The sequence below is a fragment of the Arvicola amphibius genome, chromosome 3 (genome assembly GCF_903992535.2).
Source record: "Arvicola amphibius chromosome 3, mArvAmp1.2, whole genome shotgun sequence".
Classification (NCBI taxonomy): domain Eukaryota; kingdom Metazoa; phylum Chordata; class Mammalia; order Rodentia; family Cricetidae; genus Arvicola; species Arvicola amphibius.
Genome location: NC_052049.1, coordinates 184329520 through 184356464, shown reverse-complemented (window position 1 = coordinate 184356464; position 26945 = coordinate 184329520). Strand labels below are relative to the sequence as shown.

The 26945-nt window shown below is 47.7% G+C and overlaps 1 protein-coding gene across 1 annotated transcript in view; it reads right to left on the bottom strand.

Annotated features, from left to right (window-relative positions):
• Itga9 (integrin subunit alpha 9) overlaps nt 1-26945 on the bottom strand; it is a 299897-nt gene that overhangs the window by 26644 nt on the left and 246308 nt on the right. The window contains 2 exon segments of the mRNA XM_038323365.1: nt 3516-3635; nt 6154-6279. Of these exon segments, the coding sequence (XP_038179293.1) occupies nt 3516-3635; nt 6154-6279 (246 nt within the window).

Sequence of the window (26945 nt, the reverse complement as noted above, 5' to 3'; positions counted from 1 at the left end):
CACTGCCTGTGGGCAGAAGCAGTTGGAAGCCTTGCTGTAGGCTCAGTTTCAAAGCCACAATCCAGATAACAAGCACATGACTCCAAAGCCAGGACGAAGAAGATGTGGGTTGGCAAAACTCGGGCCTCAGGACACTGGACGTTGACTGTGGAGTTCCCTTGCTGTCCCTGTGGGATGGCTGGGCTCTGCCAGCCAGGTGTCTTTAGTGTCTCCATCTGCTCTGACTGAGTTCCTCTGTCATGTGAGGAAGTCACTAAGGTCAGAAATTTAATCCCTGGAGACATATGCATGTGGAATTCAGGGCTAAGCTTCTGGCAGCCCTGAATGTGTGTGTGTGTGTGTGCATGTGAGATGTCTCCAGGAAAAGTCTGTGACACAATGTTGTGGTGTCAGTTTCCTAAGACGAGGAGTGACCTGGGCTCTCATGATGTGAGGCAGCCCCTGTTGTGTGACCATGTAGCAGGAAGCCCTTACCAGAGGCGAACCTAAGCACCATGCCCTTGAACTTCCCAAGCCTCTAGGCCACTGAGACAAAGGAGCTTTTACTATTTATACACTACCCAGTCCCATGCTCCCTGTAATGCTAACAGAAAATGGGTGAAGGCCGTCTCAGGATCAGCTGCCAACTTCAACCTACACTGGCTAAATGTACAAGGAAACAACAAAGGCCTCTCTCTCTAGATGTAAGTTCCAAGGGGACCCTTTGCTCATCACCCGGGAAACCACAGAGAGCACCCTGCAGCAGCACATGGGGGCTATTGATGTTGTGCTTTACCTAGAGGTTGTGCAGAAGCTATTGTCCTTTTAAACCCAGCTTAAGAGTTTTATGAACATTTAATGTGGTGTTTCCAGACAGATCAGGAGTGCTGGGCTCCAGAGTGTGAGATCCATTTGAACTATAGAGCTACAAATTTAGTGGCCAAATATAACATTGTTATTAAAAATTAATGCTAATTATGTATATTTGTGTGTGTGGTTAAGTGCACACGAGTTCAGGTGCCTGCAGAGGCCAGAAGAGGGTGCTGGCTCCCCCTGGAGCTGGGGTTACAGTCAGCTGTGAGTTGCCATGTGTGTGCTGGGAACTGAGCTCTGTCGGGTCCTCTGGAAGAACAGTCAGTGTACTTAACTGCTGAGTTATCTCTCTAGCTCCCCCATATTTTTTCTTCTTATCACCACCTCCTTAGTAAAAATACATTTTTAAATGTTTCTTGGAAGATGGTCACTCAAAAGAATATTTCTGTTTCATAAAATCTTCCAGCAATTTAATAGTTTTCAAAATTTGGTTTCCTCTATCCTTTATTCATCTTACACTGAATTAACTACATAATTAGTGTGGGAGTGTTAGGGGTCATGTACAGGCCATAGCCTATAGGAGAGGTCAGTAAACAACTTTCATTGGTCAGTTTTCTGCTTACATCATGTAGATTGTGGGGATGGAAGACAGGTAGACAGGCTTGGCAGCAAGTGCCTTTACCCACTGAGCCATAAAGCCGTCCTCTGATACTGTGTTTTATATTATGAATCAAGGTTATCACTACCTTAGATAGTAATGATGATAATGATGGTTAGGTTAAAGGCCACACAGATGAAGGGCTGGCATACAGCAGGCCCCTGGTGGCTGTGAAGAAGGCCCTAGGGACACTTACAAAGAAATCCTATCCTCTGATGATTTAAAAAATCAGACCCAACATTTCAAATGAAAACTAGTTGAGGTTAAAACAATAAAACCTCAAATTCCCTTGTCTGGAGTCAGACTTTGAGGTCAAAGGAAAATAAACACAACTCTAGGCCAAGGCCAGCCACAAGGTCTTTGTTACCCCAAGTCCACAGGGAGACCCAATGGCCCAGGGACCATCTGGTCAACCTCCTAAAGGCGCTGGGTTAAGGTCCAAGCCCAAAACACTGTTTCAGACTCTGAGGGGGGGGGGGGGGGAACGTGGCTCCCAAGTCAGTCTTGCCACAGGCTGCACTCTGGACCTAAGTTTCTGATGGAGAATGAGCCTCCCAGAGCTGTCACCTCCCTTGCCTAGGGCTCCATTGGTTTGGCTGATTCAACAGCAGTTACTGGGATGTGGTCCTTGGTAAATATGGGAGGATTGTTATCCACAAGAATATTTGTTTCATAAAATCTTCCAGCAATTTAATAGTTTTGTAATTTTGGTTTCATGTATCCTCTAGTTATTTTATATTTAATTAATGAATTAATTAATTTGTGAGGGAGTGTTGGGGGTCATGCACAGGCCATAGCCTGCACATCACTGGTCACTAGAGAGAAATGCTGAATAACCACAGTTACGTTCAGCCCCTGTGACTGAAGGCCAAGCAGCAGCCATGGGACAGACAGAGAAGAGATGGCAGAGTGGTCTTCACTGCCAGTGCCATTGCTCTGGGGACAAGTGAGTGTCATGGGAAACACAACTGTCAGCAGCACTGGCTAAGATAGGCAGGTACATATGCAGACTCTGGGGACCTGTGTAAGGCAGGGACTCCTTGGAGGAGGAGAATAGAGCATAGCTCACACCCAGCTTCCTCTAACGTGGTCCTATAGGAAAGGGGTACACCAGAGAAGCCCCGAGTGTGTGCCCAACTTCTCCAAACCAGTTTCTGAACCAGGGAGCCCAGGTGGTATCCAGTTGTCTTCAGTGTGTGGAGACTGGGAAAGCACACGGTGAAGCCGAACCCCATCCCCCAATGCCTGCATCCTCTCAGGCAGGCATCACTGCTGGGTCTAATTAAAAGCTGACCATGATGTCGGCTGTACTCACCTGTGGATGGCTTTAAACACATCATGTGCAATTAATATTTTCAAATAAAGATAAATAGGAACTCTGAGGCTAACACATGCATTTTACCTTTATACCCAATTATTTCCATAGCATTCTGTGGCACAAAGCCGATCATACTCAGCAAGCTCTTATCTTAAAATAAATCACAGTAAACCTCTATTAAGGGCCGCTGATTTGTTGACAGGGATTTGGAACCATATTTGATAAGTTCACAGTAGCAAAGTGATCTGTGGCTCACAAGTCTAACATCTTTGAGGGATCATTTGAATGAGCAATCAGGCAAACTAGGCTTCATGGGTCAAATCTGGCCCTCTGATGCTTGTGTCGATAAAGTTTTATTAGAAACACAGTCATGCCCTGCTTTTGAATATTGCCTAGGGCTGCTGGTAGAGTTGATTGGTTATAAATGACTTAATTAGCATGTGTATCTGTGCCACACACACCCCAATGTAGCTATGAACATGGATAGCCCAATACAAAATCAACTTATTTATAACACTGAGAGTTTGCTGTTTCATAAGTCAGTGAACAGTCTCAAGCCTGATTTCATACGTGATCATAATATGTTACAATGTCAAAAGATTGAACATTCATGATTCTGGCCCATAAGCCTAAAACAGCTCTTGCTATTCCTTGACAGAAAAGGCTGACGAGGAGTAGCCTGAGTGTCGTGGGGAACTGATCCCAGGGGTTCCGGGTAACCCCAATAGGTGGACCGAGGGGGCTCACCTTCTTCAGTATTTCTGTGTTCAGCAGCATGTACAGGTCGACCGTGCGGCTCTCCTCTTTAGGGAGAGCGCCAAGGTTGCAGTGCACGGTCAGACAGGAGCTCCCTGGCTTCTCACAGTCCTGAGGAGAAAATTTCCAGATGGAATGAAGAGACAGACACAACCCAAAGCCATCTGCAGAGCACAGCATCTGTGATGGTGACCATGGGATTTCAGGATAAAGAAATCAAGAGGAGGAGGTGGAGCCTGGGGAGTGGCTGATGGCAGGCCCCGCCCAGCATTCCCCCCTCAGGCACAAAACACAGAGTAAAACAGGATCCAGTCGTCAGCGACTCCACATGTCCCGTAAAGTCGCTTATGAAAATGTGATTTTTAAACACATATAGCACACAGGGATGGGTTGTGTAACATGAACTATCTCCCTGATTTCTTCTGTTTGAAACTATATCACACAATTCTATTACTGTTATTTAGTATATAAATTGTATTGCTATAAAGAATAGCTTTAAAAAAAAACTCAACTATAACGTACCCCAGCAACCCCCCCCAAAACTAAAGATGTCAATATGCTCTGTCACTGCCAGAGGGCGGTACAAAGGTTTCTGACCTGGTGGGCACTAGAGCTGCTCACTAGTCTGTGGGGGAGGACCACGACTAGGCAGCAAGTGGTTTCGTGGTTAATCCCACTGAAAAGTTGTACTTCACAAGGAGAATAAATTCTTATCAAAAAGGAACTTTTACATATCCTGATATACTTCCGTGAGATTTGAACAAGAATACTTTTCAGCTACGGTTAATTCTGCGTGAGCACATTCTGCAGAACACATCTTATTACCTGCCTGTTTCTGGCAGGGCCTTAAAGAACAAAAGAGCCTATGACACCTCAGGGGGACACATAAACTGCCAGGGTAAAGTTTATTCTCAGTGATCAAGGAGAGATTTCCCTTTCGTGCTTTGAAGTGTATCTTTATAAGGATGTATATATATGTATGTATACACCTGTGTGAAGCTTCTCTCCTTACAAGCATGTATATGTACGTATGTATATACCCGTGTGAAGCTTCTTTCTTTAAAAGCATGTATATGTATGCATGTATATGTACGTATGTGAAGCTTCTCTTTCAGGGGACATTTTCAGCCTGACCTGGAGTTGTGTCCAGCATTCAGATGTCACTATATCTAATTAACTGTCCCCTAGGGTCTTGGCCACCCTTGCCATGCGTGTCAATGGTCAGCTTGACCCAATCTAGAGTCCTATGAAGGCAGTCTCAATGAGGGACTGTCTAGATCAGGGTGGCCTGTCTCCACTATACTGATTGATGTGGGGGACCTGCCCACTGTGGGTGGCACCTTCCTAGGCAGGGTATCCTGAACTGTGTGACAGGGGAGAAAATGTGCTAATTCTTTCCTTTCTGTTTCTTTGCTGTGGATGCCATGTGACTAGGTTGTCATGTGACTCCTGCATGGGTGGTACCCTAGGAAATGTGGGATAAAATTAACCTATTTTCTCCTAAATTGCTTAGGCAAGGGTATATTGCCATAGCAAGAAGAATCAAAACTGAGATGGTGTGCAAGTTAAAAAAAAGAAAGTACAAACCTGATATCAAATGGTTATCAATCTGATCTCAAACGGTTATCAACCTGATCTCAAATGGTTATCAACCTGATCTCAAATGGTTATCAACTTGATCTCAAACAGTTATCAACCTGATATCAAACGGCTATCAACCTGATATCTAACGGTTATCAATCTGATATCTAACAGTTATCAACCTGATCTCAAACAGGCTTCTCTGAGGGGGTGGGGGATGTGCATAAGTGAGGGTGGGGTATGCTTAGGCGGAAGTAGAGAGCTAGAGAAATATAATCAGGATATGAGAAAGGGGGCTTTGGAAAAGCACTAAGGAGGTGGTAAAGTGGTTAAAAAGAACATGTTCTTATATTTTATGTATGTTATCACCTGGAGAACCACCCCCATCATGCTACAGAACATTTTTGTCACCTTCCTTAATTCTGAACTTCTTATATACAAGATATTCCAGAATGTTGCTTCATTCTTGACTTCCTTCGTTTACTGTAACCTCTGTGAGGCTTGCGTGCATTATATAGCGTATGGAACATGAGTAGTTACACTTCCTTTTCATTGTTTTATAATATTCCTGAGTATGAATATACATAACTCTTTACTTGTTTCTGAATCGTTCTGATTTTAGCTACTATACAATTGCTTCAAATATTCCCATGTCTTTCAGTAGGCCTATGCATTCACTCCTTGGAGACAGACCCAGCAATGGTGTATTTTTCTGGGTTGCAGAATACATACGTTTAATTTTAATAGACATTGCTACGAGGTTTCCCTGGGGTGTTGTGAAGAATATGACATTTTTGCAGACTCCTTCTAGGAGGAGAAATCATTTGCATCCTGCATGGTGGGCTGTAAAGGTTTCCATTTAACGTCTTGACTGAAACCCTGGACTGAGAACTAGGATTTGATCACAGTCCTTGAGTCTTTTTGAGTCAGCTGATGAAAACCAGATTTGAGAAATAAGAAATGCCAAGCAGAAGACTGCCTACCCTCTCCCACGTGCCTTCCTTGTGAAGCCCACCCTCATGGTCCCAGTCACTGAGCAACTTCTTACCAACACTTTCCTTCCAGATTTGGTGAAAAAAGCAAATATGGTGTGGAAGATATTTTCTTGTTCTTGAGGGATGATGCAGGGGGTCGGGTTCCTCTGGAAAGAGCAGTTGCCCTTCTCTTGGCTCACCTAGAAATCGAGAGAGACCCGTGAGAGCCAGCAGACTAGGAACTGACCTCGAGTCACCCGGCCCAGCGGTGGAGCCCACAGCCTCCCTGCTACACTCTTTAGAAAGCAACAGTGCTTTGTGAGACAGGATCTTAATTGTGTTTCCCAGTCTGGCCTTGAACTTTGGGGTTCAGGATATCCTCCTGCCTCAGCCTGCCTAGTGGCCAGGACCACAGGCATGTACCACAGCTCTGGCTGTGAAGTGTTTGAGGCAGAAATTATGACAGACAGTGTGGCTATTAAGTCCTCAAATAACTAAGCTGAGATGACACAGGACAAGCAAATAAATAGCTCTAACCCTCCACATCCTGATTCCCAAGCTCATTCACACAATTCCTTTCAGACAGGCATTAAGGAGGCAAAGAAGTTCAAGTCACTTGCTAACAGAGTCAAGAGCCCTGGTTTGGAGCTCAGATCTTCTGGGACCTTAGTTCCATCTGCATATAAGCGGGCCTCAGGCATGGCCCACTGCTAGAAGTTTCTTGCAGTGGGGAGAATGCTCTTCAACACTGTAAAGATTTGTCACTCAATTTGGTTTAATAAAACACCGATTGGTCAGAAGCCAGGCAGGAAGCATGGATGGGGCAGCCAGACTAAGAGAATTCTGGGAAAAGGAAAGGCTCAGTCTGCTGTCAGAAGCCAGACACAGAGGAAGCAAGATGAGAAAGCCTCACTGAGAAAAGGTACCAAGCCACGTGGTTAAACATAGACAAGAATTATGGCTTAAGCTGTAGTTAGTAATAAGCCTGAGAAAATAGGCCAAACAGTTTATAATTAATACAAGCCTCTGTGTATTTTTTTGGAACTGAACGGCTGTGGGACCAGGTGAGACAGAAACTTCTGTCTACAGTTTCTAGAATGTTTCATGGAGCCACCAGGATGCTGTAAAACCCCTCAAGATCTTGAGAGGTAAAAAGGGCATCAAGGATTTCTCTGGGTCCTCATTTCTGCTCCAAGTGGAGTATCAACTCCATGGTGGGTACCTGAGATTTGGATACAAGGGCTCTTCTGTTAGTCCATCTTTTCACTCTTGAGTATGTGGTGCTCCCCTTCTCCGGCTTGTCCCTTGAGTGGACAGTGCTGACAGGCCCAGAGAGCACAGTCTCCCATATAGAAGCTCTAGTGAAGATTCCCTAGACCTGGCCACCATTCCCCATCTCTGGTCTGTACCTGGATAGGCTCCGAATCTTGCAGAACAGAATTACTGATTCTCACTGAAATCAGAGGTAGGCAAAAGGTTCCTAGGTGCTCCCAAACTGTTGTTTTGGGGTTCCAGTCAGGGAGAGGAATCTGATTGCCAGCTCACCCTAGCTGGTTTCACACATGAGCCCTCAGTGGGAGAGGATGGCACTGACATCGGCCACAGGTGCCAGCAGCGAGGGGCAGGAGGCTGGGAGTGGCAGCAAAGGGGGTGAAAAACAGGTCTTGGTGTCAGCCTGGAGGGGCAGAGCCACAGCTCAGAACACGACTTCTTCCACAGGGCATCTCTTGGGTGGCGTGCGAACACAGAAGCAATGGTCAGACTATCTGATGCCTTGTGACAATCTGCCCTCAGTGGAATGCGGAGACAGGAAACAGAGAGCGAAGTCTAGCGGATGAAAACCTTGGCTGTTGCACCCCTAACCGTGGTTAAATGGGAATCATTCTAATCAGGAAATAACCTACTTTTCTGGGAGGTTCAGGGTTGTCTTGTTTCACCAAGAGTATGAAGGCTCCCGGGATGTCCACAGGGTCTGATCTGGAGCAGCTAAAATCCAGTCACTCAGTCCCTGACCAAGGTCACTGCAGGGAGGTAGGATGGGTAGGTCACAGTCACGGACTATGGTAACACCCGAGACCAGCTTTGGACGCCTTTCTAATTTTAACATTTGGTTCACAACAGTTCCACGGGACAGGGCCATTTAAAGATGGAGATACAGACAAGAAGAAGGCAGAACAGCAGAAGGACCACACCCCAGTACCCACAGTCCAGCACTAGGTGCAGCAGCCGAGGATGGAGCCAGGGAGGACAATCATCCGTTCTCTTTTTACCCAGAATTCTCCACGGAGACTCATTCTGCCACTGCTTCCCCCGGCCCCACTCCCCAGCCAAAGGCTGACTCCTAGCAGCCCCTGGAAGGCTCAAGGGCCTGCAGGCGGGAGGCCAGGCCACTCTGTGCTGGCTCTGGGGTTGGAAGGGGAACAGAGTACCCTGGAATGTTGCTTTTGGATGGCAGTTCCCAGATCGGGCAGTTCTTGGCCTTGGCTGACAGATAAAGGACTTGAAGCCTTAGGGTCAGTGACTTGTCCAAGGTTACGTGGTTGACCGTTAGTGGCAGCCTGCACCGAGTAAAAGGAACTTGAGGAGCAGATGCTACACCACTGGTGTTTCTCTTATCCCCTCCTTTCCCCACTCTCCCTCTCATGTCACTGCTATCCCCTGCCACACTTAAAACTTTTACACAGGAGAAAACCCCAATTCTTATCTTCCTGGGACTGGCTTATTTCATCTACCATGATGATCTCCAGTTCCATCCCTTTCCCCGTGTCTGACACACTTCCCTCATCTTTAAGGCTGAACACACCTCCCTATGTCTACACAACACACCGTAGATTGATGAGCATCTACGCGTGGTCTGTAACTTGACTATTGTGAATCACGTGGCACACTTTTGAAAACATGTATGTCCATGTCTGTGTGCACGTGTATGCAGAGACCAGAGGACAACCTTGCCATCAAAATATCATCTTCCTTCTCTGAAACAGAGTCTCAGTGCCTGGACCTTAGCACTTAGGCTAGATGGCCTGGCTGGTGACCCCAAGGAGCCCCTGTTCCCATCTTCCCAGCACCAGGATTGCAAATGTGACTTCCTCCCCCCCCCCCCCACACACACCTAGGTTTGTTTGTGGATGCTGGCGAATGAACTTGGTCAGGTCTTCAAGTTTATAAGGTGAGCATTTTTACCCCTGAGTTGCCTCCCCAGCCCCACAGACCCCACAGATGCACACACTCCACACATACACACATTATCTTTCTCTCTCTGTCTTTTTTGAGACAGGGTTTCTCTGTGTAGACTAGGCTGGCCTTGAACTCAGAGATCCACCTACTTCTGCCTCCTGAGTGCTGGGATTAAAGATGTGAGCCACCATGCCCAGTTACACTCTTAAATACTCAGTGGTACCTGGCTATAGCCCAGCTCTGTCACCTCACAGCCTCGATAACTTAACAACTTGGGTCTCCAGGGCCTTGGTTTCCTCATCCATAGAATTAGCACAGTGACCTACATGGTCACTCCTGGGAGCTGATCCATGCTTCTAGGATCATATGTACATCTTCCAAGGAGCATGGGGGCCCCTAATGTTTCTGTAAAAATACTTCTTTGTTCATGTGTGAGTGGAGGAAGGCATGTGTGCCATGGCGCATGCGTGGAGGTCAGAGCTGACTCTTTTCTACCGTGTGGGCTCAGGGAATCGAACTCAGGTCACCAGGCTTAGCAGCGAGCATCTTTACTTATTGAGTCATCTTCTTAGCCTGGGGTCACCTTATCTTCCATTCTGTAGACAAGCAATCACTGAGACCCCGCCCCCACATGCTGGTTAATTTTGTCTAAGTGACTCAAGTTAGGGTCCACCTGGAAAGAGAGAACTTCAGTTGAAAAAAAAATACCTCTATCAGATTAGCCTTGGGCGAGCCCATTGGGAATTTTCTTGTGATTGATGTGGGAGGGCCCAACCCACTGTGGGCAGTGCCATCTCTGGAGTGGTGGTCCTGGGTGCTTCATGGCTAAGCGAGCCATGAAGTGCAAGCCAGGAACAAGACTCCTCTATGGCTTCTGCATTGGCTCCTGCCTCCAGGTTCCTGCTTGAGTTTCCACCTTGACTTCCCTCCATAGTGGACTGTAAGCTATAAACCAAATAAACCCTTTCCTCCCCAAGTTGCTTTTGGCCACAAATGTTTATCAAAGCAAGGAAAAGCACACTGGAATGCCCTCAACTTGGCCTTAATCATCTTTGCTCAAAGTCATGGGAACATAGAGTGTCCTCTCTTGTCACGCTAACCACGCTCAGCTCTTGCTCAACAGCCGCATCCTGGGCTGGCTGAAGGGGCTGGCCCTGTGGCCTATGCCCGCTGCTCACCTCTGCCCACTCACTCCCATACTTTCCCAGACTGCTCCAGCCTGAATGCTTCCCACGCCAGGGCTGCTCCTCAGCAGGACCCCTGGGAGTTAGGGGAGGCCCGTGGCTATTGGAATTTGCACAAAAGAACTTACCAAACCCACAACCAGGGACAGAGGACATGGGGCACATTGTTGAGGTTGCATTCTGCCGAGGCAGTTATTGAGGGTTTTCTTTTGTTGTCTGTCCCCTCAAACCCCTGACCTCAAAGAAAACATGGCAGAAGCTGAAAACCAGGAGACTGGAAGCAATGTGGGAGACTGGACTGTGGAGTGGAAGAGGACACAGGTATCACATGGTGGGACAGTCATCCTGGGCAAGTGGCTAGATGCTGCTAAGGTATCAGAAGTTAGTGTCCCGTCTATTCCAAGTGGTCTCACTTCATAAAGCATGGGGCTTGAAGCCTGAATTGAGGCTCACAACTTGGTGATGGCACTGCCAGGGGAAGCTGGCACTTCCTTTGGACATCAACAGCCCCTGTCCCCAGCTGGAAAAGGGATGATGGTGCACTATGCTGTGGTCAGAGGAAGCAGGACGTTTCCACGTGTGAGGCTCAGAACCACAGTGTCTGTTATGGACCTGGAGAAGTTGCTTGTGGTTGGGCTAGCCTTGGACAGTTATAGCCCTTCTTCTCTCCTCTAGACTGGGGCTGCTGGCATAGAGCACTACATAGGGCTTGCTTTTCTAGCTCCATCCTCAAGCCCTTCTCCCTGGGAGCCAGGTGTAGTCTCTGGGCCTCTCTATGCTGAGTCCAGACGTAAAAGATAATTCTAGTTCACACGAGGGACTATTGCAAGAGCTGGGACACACAGTGGATCCTTGCAACACCTGCATGCAGGGATTACTGTTGTCAGAATGGAGATCATATGTCAAATAGGGGCTTGAAAACAGTGATTTAATTAATATATAAAAACAACATATTTGTGATCATGGTATGAGTTTTTAAAGATTTATTAATTTTTGTGGTGTGTGTGTGTGTGTGTGTGTGTGTGTGTGTGTGTGTGCACTCAGTTTTTACGAAGTTCAGAAGAGGGCAACATCCCAGGGAGTTGGAGTTATAGACAGTTGCGAGCTACCCAGTTGTGTGCAGGAACCAAATTCAGTCTCCTCCCTGATATTTCTCTAGCAGTCCCCTCTGCCTGGTGTGAGCTTTCAGAACGGAAATACAATGTGTGGAGTTATCATCAAGCACCTGGAGTGTCCATCACCTTGGACATCCATCCTCTCTGTTGGGGACATTCAGCATCTCCTCTGTGTGCTGTCTCCTTGCACCTCATCCTATTAGACCATTTCTTCCTCCCCACCCTTTCCCTCACTCATCCCAGGTTCTGGTGGCCGCTGTCTCACCTACTATGGTGACATCAGCTTCCCCAGCTCCCACTTGGCGAGGACATGTGCATTTCCTATTCCATGTTCCGTTCACTTCATCTAACACAATATCCTCCTACTTCGGCCATGTTGCCACAAGGATGTCATTTTTGTTAGGGCCAAATAATAATACTCCATTGTTAAAATGGGCTGGTTCTGAGAGTGGAGTTGGGGGTTTGAACAGACTTAAGAGTGAGACAGAGGTTTATCAGAGGTGTGCCAGGCAAACTGGGCCACTGTGTCTCTTCTTTGTCACCCACACCTTACAGGTATGAGGGTCTGAGGGGTTAGGTACTTGCCCTGCACCTATAGCTCTGAGAGCTCGCAAAGTCCCTCTCTAGGATCCCTGCAGGGTGTTCCCTGGCCCACTCCGTTTCTGCAGCACCAGGCTCTGCAATTCCACATGCTGATCTCACACACCCCACTGCTACAGTCCTTCATCCCCTCCTCAGAGCAGGACCCCTGCAGTGACTCAACCATTTCCACAAATTCCTCCCCTGGCCAGGAAGGCAGCCCCCACTGTGGCCTGCATTCCTGACCCAGAGGAGCTGGCAGGCTCCTGTGGATCTTGAGATGGGGAGGAAATCCAGAGAGAAGGGAAGAGCAAAGCTGGAAGGAGCACAGTGGCCTTGAGGTCAGTCTGGGACAAGCATCAGATGAAGGCTGGAGAGTCGGCCTGAACAGAGGGCTCCTGCTATGGTGTGAACGTGTCCTCACATTCATGGGTTGGTGTACCTGGAGATGGGACCTCAGAGAGGTCACATGGGGCTCTGCCTTCATAAATGAACTAATCCATTCAAGCACCACGGGGCTGGTGGGTTATCATGAGATTGCTCTCTCTCTATCTCCCTATCTGTCTATCTCTCTCTACTGTGGGACAGTGGTCTTGTACCCTATAAAGATTTGTCACTTGTACTGGTTTAATATAATGCTGATTGGTCAGTAGCCAGGCAGAAAGTATAGATGGAGCAACCAGAATAGGAGAGTTCTGGGAAGAGGAAAGACTCAGTCTGCAGTCATCACCCAGATACCGAGGAAGCAAGATGAGAATGTTGCACTGAGAAAAGGTACCAAGCCACGTGGCTAACACAGACAAGAATAGTGGGTTAATTTAAGATGTAAGAGTTACTTAATAAGAAGCCTGAGTTAATAGGCCAACTAGTTTATAATTGATGTAGGCCTCTGTGTATTTCTTTGGGACTGAACAGCTGCGGGACTGGGCAGGACAGAAACCTCTGTCAACATATCCATCCATCCATCCATCCATCCATCCATCCATCCATCCATCCATCCATCATTCTATCTATCTATCTATCTATCTATCTATCTATCTATCTATCTATCTATCTATCTATCTATCTATCTACCTATCTGAGAAAAGGTCTCACTCTGTAGCTCCAACTACAGAGTTATTATGTAAATCAGGCTGGCCTTGAACTCACAGGGATCTGCCTGCCTCTGCTTCCTGAGTGTTGAGACTAAAGGCGTGTGCCACCATGTGTGCTAAGACAGCTGTCATAACAGGTGACCCCCACCACCACTACTCTACAACAAGAACCTCCAAGGTGCAGTGCCAGCCCTATAGCCCTTGACTTTGTGGCTTCCTAAACCATCTGAAAACCTCTGTTCTTTACGTTGTTACCTACTTTGGACAACGGAACAAGGGGCTTGCAAGCAAATCTTAGGACTGGGGTGGTTCTGTAGGAGGATGCAGGAACCAATGAAGGCTCTGAACCAAAGAGGAGGATGTGTGATCTGAGGTGTGCAGGTTAACCTGTCTCAGTGCTGAGGGATGAATCTACTCAGGCCTGTAGTATTCTCACACTTCTTTTTCTTTTCATTTCCCTTCTTTCTCTCTCCTTCCTTCCCCTCCCTCCCTTTCCTTCCCTTCTCTTCCTTTCTTCCCTCCCTTCCTCCCTCCCTCCCTCCTTCCCTCCGCTCCCGTCCCTCCTTTCCTTCATAGCTCTGGCTAGCTTGGAACTCATTATGTAGACCAGGTTGGCCTTGAACTCACAAAGACCCACTTGCTTCTGCTTCTTGAGTGTGCACCAACACACCTGGCCTTTTATTGAGGATTTTAACAGTGCATCTGAGGCCTGAATGCCTCTTTGTATCAGCTTTAGACCACTCTCCTGATCACACCGACTGGGTGGGTGTCACAGAGAATGTAATGTCATCAAAATGTACCTGGCTCCACACCTCTGATGTGCAGTCAGTGATAGGCAATTGGAAGCCTGGATGAACCGAGCATCACTTAGGAGCTCTGCTTGGACTCATCCTCCATGCAGCCCTTGGGTGAAGCTGACTAAAAGTAGCCGAGAGCTTACTGGATGGAGGAGCACAGGTTCGCTTTTTTCAAGAACATATGTTTCCTGTTAACCCATGTCTCTCTGTCAGCCGACATTCCACTCCCTGTTACTTCCCTGGGCCCCTCCCCCTCCCCCTCGTATCACATTACATAAGCACAGCTGATGGCAACTGGGTAAACATGACCAGCCTCCCGACTTAACTGCTGGGCCTCTCAGAATTCTCTGAATTCACACGCCCTTTGAGATGGGAAACCCGGAGAATGTTTTGAATGCCAGCTCTGCTAATTCAATTACCACCCACCCGCCTACTCTGGCAACGGAGATATCAGAAGAAACGGTGACCCCCATCCACCATGAGGGGCTTACTGTGCTCCAAAACGGTTGTGGCGGCATTCATTTTAGGACTCACGAAAACGCTTGAGAAATTGGTTAATTACACCTGACCTAACATAAATGAGCCAATTACATTCTATTCCATTCAGCAAAAAGTGAACTACATTTATATTCCTGTCTACCTCGTGTTCAATTACATCGCTGTGCACGACTCCCAGGTGTTTCTCGGTAGTGTCTGACAAATAGCCAAAAGACGACATTGTTTTCCTAATGACCCTAAGGCTCCTGTGTTCAACATCCATTTCAAGCCGTACGGTGCTGTAGACCCAGACAGAGTCAGACAACCAGTCACCCCTGATTTGTTCTGCTTTTCCAGCTATGACAGGGTGACTTAATGCAAGGCCAGAGACTCTTGGTGAGTTCCTGATTGTGGGTGCACCTAGCTGTATGTTACCCATGTTTTCAATGGTTGAGAACACAACTTCTGAGCGTTGGTGTTCCCACCGCTGAAAAGCAATGGGGCGCTCAGCCGTGATTTCCTACACTTTTGTGGAAGACTCTTTGCTTATCAGTTTGACATGTGACTTTGTGTATGTATGTATCCCCTCCTTATTCTTCTGAGACAGGGTCTCTCAGTGAATCTGAGTTCACTGGTTCAACTAGAATAGTTGGCCAGCATGCCCCAGGGATTCTCTTGTCTCTGCCCACCCAGCTCTGGGTTCTGGTGCACACTGCCATGCTTGGTAGATGCTGGGAATCTGAACTTAGTTTCTCATGCTTGTGTGCCTAGCAACTTACTGATGGAACCACATCTCCAGCCCTGTGTTCTGGTCCTTCCGATATCTATTTTGACATGTAGCTAGAGGTCCCAACACACCAACAATCCCAAAAAGGGAAGCTGTTCTCCTCATCACAAGCTCAGTGAGGTCAGGGGACTGGAGGCTCTAGCTTTGGCTAACTCTGCCCCCAGGGCTCCAGATCTATATCAACAAGGACCTCAGAGACAGTTTTGTTGTTGAAATGGAAAGGGACACAAAGGCGTATAGCAGCTGTCCCTGCTAACAGCCCATTTAAAAACTGCAGAGCTGGGGACAGATCAGGAACCCCAGAATAGCCTAGTGTCCTTTAATTCTAGAAAGAAAAAGGCAGTAGCTTTATTATACTCATTCATTTGTGTGTGTGCAGCTTGACAACAAGGACCTTTACCAGCTCACTGGCCCAAGAGAGTCAATTTAAAACCCTGAAACTGTCGTAACTTTGACTTCTAACTGAAAACCATCTTCTAAAGAAAATACTTTTCTTCTCAGCTGCCTCCCAACCCCCAAAGGCCATCTCACCGGGGAAAGATGTGTTCTGTTTGCTAGGTCAGGAGGTTACTGAGACGGAAGATGAGACAGAAAAGGAATGAAGCTTTGACATCAACGCTCTGTAGGAAGTGGAGAGCACAGCCTCCCTGGGAGCCGGCCATCTCTCATGTTACAGGAGACCGCCTTTTATTTACACCAGCTTAAGGGTGGCTGTGCGGCGCTTCACCCTCAGTTCTGAGCTCCTTCTCCCCTCTTTGTGGGGATGAACCAACATGCAGGAGAGTCAAGAGCGCAGGCCGCACCGCACCAGGCTCTCTATAAAAGAGAATTCATTTGCATGTAATCAGAGAAAGGCAGGCCCCAGAGGAGGCCCGTTTCACGAGCTCGAGATGGCCTTTCCTGGACTTAAAGTGCTACAGATGGGAAGCAGTTTTAGAGATGAAGTGACGCGGAAGAATTTCCAGATGTGGATGGACTGTCTGTAGTGTGACGCGGAAGAATTTCCAGATGTGAGTGAGAGACTGAGGCTAAATACATCACCTGAGCTCCTGACAGGCAGGCAGGCCAGAAACGCTCGCCTTCCACAGATAAGGAGACACTTGGGAAGCAGGAGTTCTGCTGATCTGGGTAACAAATGACCCTGTCACCCCCGCCCCTGCCCCCACCCAATGGGACACAACACAGACCTTGAGGCTGTATCAGTTTGTTTAAATTCCAGTCTCAGCCCTTGGATTCCTCTACATGGACAAAGCTCACATCCATCCAGCTTTGAGGGGTTCACTCTGCACCTGTCGGACATATTTGATGATCCCTTTCTATCAGAAGCCCCGTGACCACCTCTTGGATGCCACCTCCCGTCACGTTCTAGCTAATCTCGCAGATGGCTTTTCAGAGGCATGGGCGTATCAGAACTGCGGAAGGGGCACTGGTAACTGCTTCATTTGCTCTCTGGTTTCGAGGAGATCAGAGAAGTCTGAGGTGTGTCTCAGGCCTAATGTCCAGGAAACTAAAGAGGAGGCAAAGGTGAGTCCCAGCGGCCAGGAGACGATTACTTCTCAGGGGTTGGTAATGCCAAGGCGATTCCTTTTGGTCAGAAGAAATTTGGGGTGCATGTGAGAAGGCCATTTCCCACTGTGTGTGTGTGTGTGTATTTCTGAGGCACACTCAATTAGGCCTCAGCAGGTTAAATGAAAACCATGTGTTTCTCGGCAGTGGCTGATGAGCTCTGTTTATCCTCAGTGAAATTTCTGTTACGGACTTCTTAACAACCCATCCTGCCTGCACCAGCGAGCCTGGGGTCATGTTTGTTTTCAGGGATGAAGGGAAATTGACTGTTTAATTACCTACTTTTAAAGCCTATTCATGTTGGGAACCAGAAGATACATGCTACCTAAGCAGCCGCAGTCCAACTGGTCTACCCGATGGCAGGGAGGCGTCACGGCAGCTGGAAGCACAATACATTCAGGTCCCAGGAAAAGGACAGGCACCCTCGGCCAGCAGGGGAACGGCACTGCTGAACTGATATACTCTTGATGTCCACACAGTTCAAAGGTGAGTTTCTGGCCTGTACCACATCCACACATGCCCGTACATGTCCACACATGTGTCCATACATGTCCCAGACTGGCACTAGTCTCTGCCTCCCAGAGTATGTGAGTGGAACACAGACACACTGTAGGAACACATGCTTTTGCCTTCTGGCCAGGCTCACATAGATTGAATGCCCAGAAATGCAATGATCACTCTAGAATTCAATCAATCATGTTTCCTTAACTATTGTTGAAGAATTCAACCAAACATTTCCCTTCTTTAAAGTATTTGACTCCTGTTGAGAAAAAAAAACAAAACTATTAAACCTTATCCTGGCCTATTTCTGAAATTTTACTGTGTGACACATCTATAAGTACATAAAGAAGAAAAAGAGGGAAAAAGTGGTTTTAGGGCCGGTGACAAGACCGGCTGATGTGTAAGGAGGGCCACAAGGAAACACAGTCACATAACAACTGTCCCTGAAGTTCGTGGATTATGAACTTTCGCCAGTAAGAGGTTCAATCTGATTTGAAAATGTCACCTTCCTTTTGATACTCAGACCGAAATCCGGGCAACTTTTGCTGGTGGATGAGTGGAACTTTCCAAAATGGCTTTACTTAGGGATTCTCAGTGAACACAAACTTCTCAGATTTTTAGGACATATGGAGCACCCTCAAAATGAGTGGTTCTCAACCTTCCAGATGCTGCAACCCTTTAATACGGTTCCTCATGTTGTGGTGACCCCAACCATAAAATTATTTTATTTCTACTTCATAACTGTAATTTTGCTACTGTTATGAAGCATAATATAAATATCTGATATGCGGGCTATCTGATAAGTAACCCTTATGGGGTCGCGGCCCACATGTTAAGAACTGCTGCTCTAGACATTGTGAAGTATATTGACAGTTAAGGGTCCATCTCTCAAGCACACAATAGAAAAAATATGTCTGGTGTTGGTGTAGCTGATATGGGCAGTTGTGGTAGTTTGAAAGAAAGTAGCCCAAAGGGAGTGGCACTTTTGGGGGTGTGGCCTTGTTGGAGTAGGTGTGGTCTTGTTGGAGGATATGAGTTACTGTGGAGGTGGGCTTTGAAGAAATTGCCCAATGTCTCAGACCATTTCCTGATGTAGGACTCTCAACTACTTCTCCAGCACCATGTCTGCCTGCATACCAACATGTCTCACCATGATGATAATGGACTGAACCTCTGAACTGCAAGCCACCCCAACTAAATGTTTTCCATTATAAGAGATGTCATGGCAATTGTGCCTCTTCACAGCAATAGAAACCCTAACAAAGACAGGCGTGAACTCTCCTATTTCTCTGAGCTCATACTTTTGTCCAGTTGCCAAATGTGAACATATACAGAAAACAGAGCCATGTCCGTTGCTCTCATGACGTTTTGAATCTCCTAAGAGAAGACAGACATCAAATATAATAATTTTCGTGGGTGACAAAGACTGTGAAATGGAACCCGGAATGGGGTTCACAGCATTGGGGCTAGTGGCCGGGGAGGACTCCTTGGGAGGGCAGGCTCTGGACACAGACCTGCAGTCTAAGCACTGTCTACGTGAAAACTCAGGAGGCACGATGAAGGAGAGGACCTAGGAATTGATCTGGAAGGATGAGTGGAGAAAGGGAGACGCTGTGAACAAGCAGAGGGCCAGGAAGCCCAGCAGCCTCAAAGGTTCAGCACGCTGGAAGGTGAGTCAGAAGGAGCTTAACGTGGGGTAGTGGAGAATATGGCCAGAAAAGTTGGAGTGTGGGGGGGATTCAGACCTGTGGGTGGGTCAATACAAGCTCCTTGTTGGTGTGTTGTTTGTGTGTGTGTGTGTGTGTGTGTGTGCACTTACAGGTGTGTGTGTAAAGGCCAGAGGTTGATGTTACATGTCTTTCTCAATCATTCTCCACCTTAGTTTCTTGAGACGCAATCTCTTATTAAATCTGGAACTGTCCAATTAGGCTAGACTGGCTGGCCAGGAAGCCCAGGGGATCTTCCTGTCTCTGCCTCCTCAGAGCTGGAATGACAAGGTCTATCACTTGACCCTCCTTTCTGATCTTTATACAGAGACCTTAGAGGGTCTCAGAATTACACAGAGAAGCAGTCAGGACTGGAAAACTGGACCGAGTTCTCCAGCTGCCAAGTGGCTTCTCACTGGTGGAGCAATGATGGCTTCAGACAAGGAGAGACTGGATAAAATGCTGTCTGCGTTGCTTGGTTTTGAATTTTTATTTTTATTTTTGGAGCCCATGGAGAAAACAAAGACAGTAGCCTAGGATAGGTAAGAGGGGGAAAAAACCTCTTTTTTTTTTGGAAAAGAAGGTGGAAGAAAGATTAGGCACTAGCTCAACTTCTGTAAGAGGGAGTGAGGCAAGCGTTTTCCATTTTAGCTAAGGAAAGGTCAGGAGGGAAATGAGAACAGGAGAGATGGAGGCTAGTCATAACAGTGGATTTGAGTGATGCTGGGGTGGCTTAGCAGAGAGAACTATCTGGAAATATGGTTCTGCTGTACTGAAAAGACATCTTGACTCCATTCTGCTCAAAGACAGAGGGCTAGATCATGGAATCCCAAAGCCACTCTGGAGCAGTAAATCCCTCTCTAACTGCCAGGGAGGGCGACTCTAAGCCTAGGGTTCTCCCTGGAAGGGGTCTCTCACCTGCAGAGCAAGTCTGGCACAGGGCAAGCCATTGAATTCCTCCGGAAGAACGTTGAGGTGGGGACAGGCAGGGGAAGCAGCGTGAGTTCATGATGGGGTTCGGGAGTGGAGATTAAAACAGAAATGTGAGCCGTTCGGGGTTGATTTGGGTTATCTGTTGCACTGTAGTAAAAAGATCCAGTCCTGGCTCGTGTACAAGCTGAACCCTAGCCTCCAGGGAGACTTCTTGTTGCAATTAGCATTCAAGCATAGCTAACTCGTAAAACCCAGGATGCTTCTCATGTGAACAACATCATTCTAAACATCAGTGTCACTGCCGGCAGCCACTGCCAGAGAAATAAGCGACGCAGGTGACGATAGAGAACTCCCCTCCCCCACAGACTTCTGGTCGTCCAATCTGAACGCCCGTGTAGGGGCCTCAGGGAGTAGGGGCTGGCACTTCCAAAGAGAAAATCAAACCAACAAAGGACAAGGCAGAGAGACCACCCTACAGACATGGCAAGGCCACCATGCAGAGAGATCTCACGACACAGCCTCCTAGGGTTGCTTAGTCACCCACCCTGACAGGAGGACTTAGACCTTGCTGACCACTCTCCCTTTCCTCCTGGCCATCCTCTGCCTCCTTCATTTTTCTCCATAGCTTTCAGCACCAAGTGATATGCTATGTGTGGGCCTCCCTCATTTTTGTCTTCCCCTCCCAGAAGGTAACCTAGCTGAGGGCTGGGAATGATCACAGCTCTGCCTTTTACGGTCTGTAGTAACCCGGCCCTCGACTTGGGTTGGGTGTAGAGTACTTGTTGAATGAAAGGACATGTGGCTTAAAAAAAATTCTCCTGACGGCCTAATTCAGCAGCCACAGTCACCACGTGTGACAAAGAAATGGAAGCGTGTTAGTGTAAATGCCATACTGTGGAGCAGGGTTCCCAAGCAGGGGTGTGCACTTACCTATTAAGTTTGTTGCAGATACCTTTCCCCCAAATGTCTCTGAACTTTTTTTATGAAGAATTTTTGTGCTCTCAAAGGTTAATAATTTTATAAATTAATATCTATGGTGGCGGCTTGCATGAGAAATGTTTCCCATAGGTTGGGGTGTTTGAGCACTCAGTTCCCGGTTGGTGGCACTGTTTGGGAAAAGGGGGCAGACCTGTTGGAGTAAGGGCGTCACTAGGGGCTGACTTGGGCAGCTCATCACTTTGTCCCACTCTGTTCTCTCTCTTCTTAGTGTTTGCAGTTGAAGGTGGGAAACATCAGCTTCCTGCTGCCCTGCTGCCCCTGCCTGTTCCCCTGCCTGCTGCCCCTGCCTGTTCCCCTGCCTGCTGCCCTGCCTGCTGCCCCTGCCTGCTGCCCTGCCTGTTCCCCTGCCTGCTGCCCTGTCTGTTCCCCTGCCTGCTGCCCTGCCTGTTCCCTTGCCTGCTGCCCTGCCTGTTCCCCTGTCTGTTCCCCTGCCTGCTGCCCCTGCCTGCTACCCTGCCTGCTGCCCCGCCTGCTGCTGTTCCTCCTCTGCCTGCTCCCCTGTCTGTTGCACATAATGGCACATCCCCTGCCATTATGGACACTGAAGCCATAAGCTCCAACCAACTTCTCTGCCTTAAGCTGCCTTTGGCCGGTTCATCAGAGCAGCAGAAAAGTGACTGACGTAGCTGCCATCTTCTCTTCTAGGATTTGTCACTGCCTTAGAAGATGGGCTTCTCATCTGAAGATTATGAAAATATTTAGTACTTTTCATGCTTAATAAAAGAAAGAGCAACCATATAGCTTGGATTCTTCTATCATGATTTTCTGTGATTTCTTCCCAAGTGGATAGCCAGCTGTTTTTACATTGTTTACTAAGTGGTCTTAATACAACTTCCACCTTTGAGAGCTCTCTCTCTCTCTCTCTCTCTCTCTCTCCTCCTTCCCTCCTTCCCTTCCTTTCTTTCTTCTGTCCCTTCTCCATATCCTCTCCCTTCTGCAGCCTCAGGGCTATGTATTTGAGGCAAGTATTACAGAAAGACCACAGGGTCTTGGAGGCTTTGACAGCGGGTATTCCTAAGAGGAGCAAGTGTGATTAGCACTAAGCTCACTGTCCTCACTGGCTTACTTGTCGGTGAGATTCAGCCTGGAGTTACCTGAGAGGGAGCCCCAGTGGGGGCACTGTCAGTCTGTGAGGGACTGTTCTGATTAGTAGATGATGTAAGAGAGCCCAGCTCACCGTGGGCAGAACCATTCCACACAACGGTGGTCCTGGGTTGTATTAAAAAGCTAGCTAAGTATGAATCTGGGAGTGAGCTAGCTAGCAAGCGGCATTTCTCCATGGCTTCTATTTCAAGGTCCCTGTTTGACTTCCGGACCTGATTTCCCTCAATGATGGACTGTGACTTGGAAGTGTAAGCCAAACCAACCATTTCCTCAACCAAATTGCTTTCGGGTGTGTTTTATCACGCAGCAACAGAAAGGAAACTGGACACTGCTCAAGTCTCCTGAATGGGATCCCAGTTCCATCCCACGCCCCAGAAGGATGTGGTAGGTATGTGGCGGCCTTAGCCAGTCACACCTGATCTAGTGATCTGAGCAAGAAGTGGGTGGGGCCAGGCTCTAGCTTCACTCTCAAACACGTGGGCCCTTAGACCAAGGGTGAGCTTCAGGCCTCTGAGACAAGCGTCTGGGATCCTTGCCCATGGCTGCAGCGTGTCACCCATGGGATTACTTCCAGGTCCCTCACCACTCGGCCATCCAGTGAGGGCTCTTCATAGGAACAGAGTGTCTCAACTTGCCTTCTGGGAGTTTGCTTTCCTCTCTCATGCTCTCTCTCATGCTAATGTTCATGGCTGGTCTATTCACTGGAGTTGGCTGCTGGGAATTCTGTGACTGACCACACCCTAAATATTGTTTTGAAAAACCTAAGGGTTTGGTTCGAAGAACTCAAGACCCAGAATGCATCTGAGCACCTATTTCTTCTTGGGAGTTTCAGGGTCTCCAGTTCAACTCACAGACAAGTCAATCTGAAAATCCCTGTGAAAACTTCACACTAGTCTGTGAATTACAGGCCAGTAAAGAGGAAAAAGAGCACATGAGGCTCTGAGACAGCGTCAACATCCAAGCGACTTAAGTGCTCTGATGATGTCGTCCATAGTGATGATGTCGTCCATAGTGATGATGTCGTCCATAGTCACTTCTGCTCCCGGCATGGGGGTTGGGCCTCATTATAACACTGTAGCTGTCCATGTGAAGAGCTCTTACAGAACACTGGGTGCCGCGTGAGAACACTGTTCTTCCATGCTGTGGGACAATGGCCTTTTATCCTGTCACTTGTTTTTATTTTTAATAAAATGCTGATTGGCCAGTAGCCAGGCAGGAAGTATAGGCGGGACGACCAGGTAGAAAGCAGAGGCAGGTGGTGATGAGAACAGGGGAATTCCGGGAAGAGGAAAGATGCAGTCTGCAGTGTCACCCGGACAGAGAGGAAGCAAGATGAGAAATACCTCGCTGATGAAAGGTACCGAGCCACGTGGCTAACACAGACAAGAATAATGGGTTAATATAAGATATAAGAGTTAATAAGAAGACTGAGCTAATAGGCCAAGTAGTTTATAATTAATGTAAGCCTCTGTGTATTTCTATGGGACTGAACGGTTATGGGACCAGGGGGCACAGAAACCTCTGTCAACAGTTCCAGACACTGGGGACAAGACAGGGTATTGGTTGCTATAGTTAATAACAGTTAAGTAGAGGGGTGGGAGTTGTTCAGTGGTAGAACAAGTACTTTGTATGTACAAGGCCCTGGGTTCGATCCTTAGCACTAGAAACAAAAAGCAAGAAGACAGAAGTGTGTACTTTGCCAAGCTCACGCTAAGGTCAGTGTCACCCTGCTGGTTTACAACATAGGGGATTGTCTTCTGCCAGGTCAGCAGGGCTCACAGACAAGGACATAGCACAGGACACGCAGCTCAGCTGGCAAATCAGGGACCAGGGCTTGTTCTGCATTTAGCACTCACATTGTTTTAGTCTCGGGCCCATGTGACCCAAGAGGACAGCAATGCCAGAAACCATGACTACATCGCACAATGCTTCCCAAAACTCCACCCTGTGGGCAGTGTCCTTTCAACTCTAGGCTTAAATGTGTCACAGGCCACGGGCTTGCTGCCCTGATTTGCAACCATGTATGGAGAGACCATCTCTTTGGCTGGCTGGCTGCCTGTCCCTCCCTTCCTTTCCTGACCCTCTCAACCCAGCCTGCATGTGCTTTCCTGTGCGGTGACTCTCCCCTGAGTTCTGTGCCTCTATCCTTTCCTGGGATGCAGAGAGGTGGTTGCCTCATACTCCATCTCCCAGGAGATGAAACCATCTCCTAAACAACAAAAAGTCAGGTCACTGGGCAAAAGGGTCTGTCGAGACTGTTTTCAGCATTTCTCCTGAATTCACTTACAGAGTTAGTGACTGCTTTAGAGTGTGGAATTATTCTCACGATCCACAGATATTCTCTGAATACCTATATTACAGTCTGAGTACCGCATTAGGTCCCAGAGAGATAGCAAGCGTAGAATCCTGCACTAGGTTATAGGAAACAGACAGGAGGCTGCTTAAGTGGCCCAATAAGAAAATAGATGTCAGCTTGGTAACAGGCGGAATGTGAGCAGGGCAGAGGGATGAGGAGTGCCAAGACAGAGCCAGCAGGAGGTTCTCAATGGGAGGTGACATCTGAAGTACCTGGAGGAGGCGGCCATGTGGGTATCTGGGGAAAGGGCACTCCTGGGGAAGGGAGATGAAGGCTGAATTCCAGAGGTGGGAGAGCATCTGCAACCAGCAAGGAGACTGGAGTAGAGGACACTGGGCAAGAGAAGGTAGGGATGAGTGACAGAAGATAGAACGCGGGGCACAGCAGAGCCACTGGAAGAAGCTACAGGGAGAAGAAAGCCACAGGAAGATTTTACACAGAGGGTGTCAGTACCCAGCCAAGAAGGGACTGTAGGAGGCCAGGGAGGAGACAGGAACACTAGTCAGGGGCCACAACCACAACCTGAGTGACGGACGGCAGCGTTTAGACCAAGGCTTTGGAAGCAAAGGGATTTTTACGAAGGGGCACTTGTTAGGTTTGCTTCTATGCTGGATGCGAAGTATATGAGAAAAGGAATTTAGGGTGGATCTGAGACTTCTGACCTGGGCTCTGAAGGGCAGGGTAGCTGTGTGCTGAGACAGAGAAGCAGGGACCCGAGACTTCTCTGACCCAGGCTCTGAAGGGCAGCGTAGCTGTGTGCTGAGACAGAGAAGCAGGTCTGAAAGGCACTAAGGTATGAACGTGGTTTGTTCTCTCTAACACTCACACTGGATTTAATCTCCTGTGTATAATGTGTCTATGGTGCTTAAAGGTGGGGCCTTTGCAAGATCACAAACACTGATGAGAGATTATCTGGAGAGGATGTGGGGTAAAGGGAACACTCCTGCATTGCTGGTGGGAGTGCAAACTGGTGCAGCCTGTTTGGATATCAGTATGGCGATTTCTCAGAAAATCAGGAAACAACCTTCCTCAAGACTCAGTAATACCACTTTTGGGTATATACCCAAAGGATGCCCAGTCATACCACAAGGACATGTGCTCAACTATATTCATAGTAGCATTGTTTGTCATAGCCAGAACCTGGAAACAACCTAAATGCCCCTTGACTGAAGAATGGATAAGGAAAATGTGGCACATTTACACAATGGAGTACTACATAGTAGAAAAAATGATGATATCTTGAAATTTGCAGACAAATGAATGAATTTAGAAAACATCATATTGAGTGAGGTAACCCAGACCCATAAAGACAAATATAATATGTACTCACTCATAAGCGGCTTCTAGATATAAAAAAACCCCACCCTATGGTGTAGGAAGTTCTTCTGTCTATGTTTTGCTTTTATTGGTTAATGAATAAAGCTATTATGGCCAATGGCTTAGGAGAATAGGGCAAGGCGGGAGTTCCAAGCAGATAGAGGAGGAGAGAGTAAACAGAGTCAGGGAGAAGCCAGGTAGCTGCTGCTGGAGACAGACGCCTCCTCTGGAGCCTCCTGAAGCTTTGTAGGTAGGCCACGATCTCATGGTGATGCACAGATTAATGGAGCTGGGTTAGTTTAGGATATAAGAGCTAGATAGCAATACATTTAAGCTACTGGCCAAACAGTACTACAATTATTACAGATTTCTGTGTGATTATTTCAGGAGTCTGAGCAGCTGGGAAACAAATGAGCAGTCCCTGCCAACAAACCTAGAGTCCACAACCCCAGACAACCTAGACAACAAAGAGGATCCTAAGAGAGACATACACGGATCTACATAGGAAGGAGAAAAAGACAAGATTTCCTGAGTAAATTGGGAGTGTGGGGGTCATGGGAGAGGATAGAAGGGGAAGAGGAGGAAGGAGGGGAGCGGAGAAAAAAATGCATAGCTCAATAAAAACAAGAAAAAGAAAAAAGAAAAAAGGGTGGGGCCTTTGGTGGGTGACCGGAATTAAGTGAAATCACCAGAATGTAGGTTCTGCGGTTGAATGCTGGTATCTACATGAGAGGAGAAAGCTTCTAATTCCTGGAAGGGATCTGGGTGCACAGAAATTGGTGGTGTCATCAGAATAGGCTAGATTTTTGACTCATGAGTCTGGCTTAGACCCCAGGGTAGGAGTGTAGACTACAGAAGGCCTGAGCCCTTCAGAAGCTGGGGAGATGAGATGAAAGACCGAGGAAAGGAGGAAGCTGGGTGAAAATCCTTGGAGCCAAGGAGTATGTGTTAAGCAGGGGCGGGTAGCGATGGCCACACGTAGCTTATCAAGCGTCCCTTGAGAGGAAGTCAGCTACAGGGGATGCAGGGCCAGGCGGCCTCATCGTCTGCACAGGAACTGGACTTTTGCTCTCATGACGCACACATCTTATCCACTGATCTTTAATCCCTGGGCGTCAGCGTTCCTTTGAGAATCTTTACACATGCTAAGGCTCTTCTCAGAGAAATCCATTCA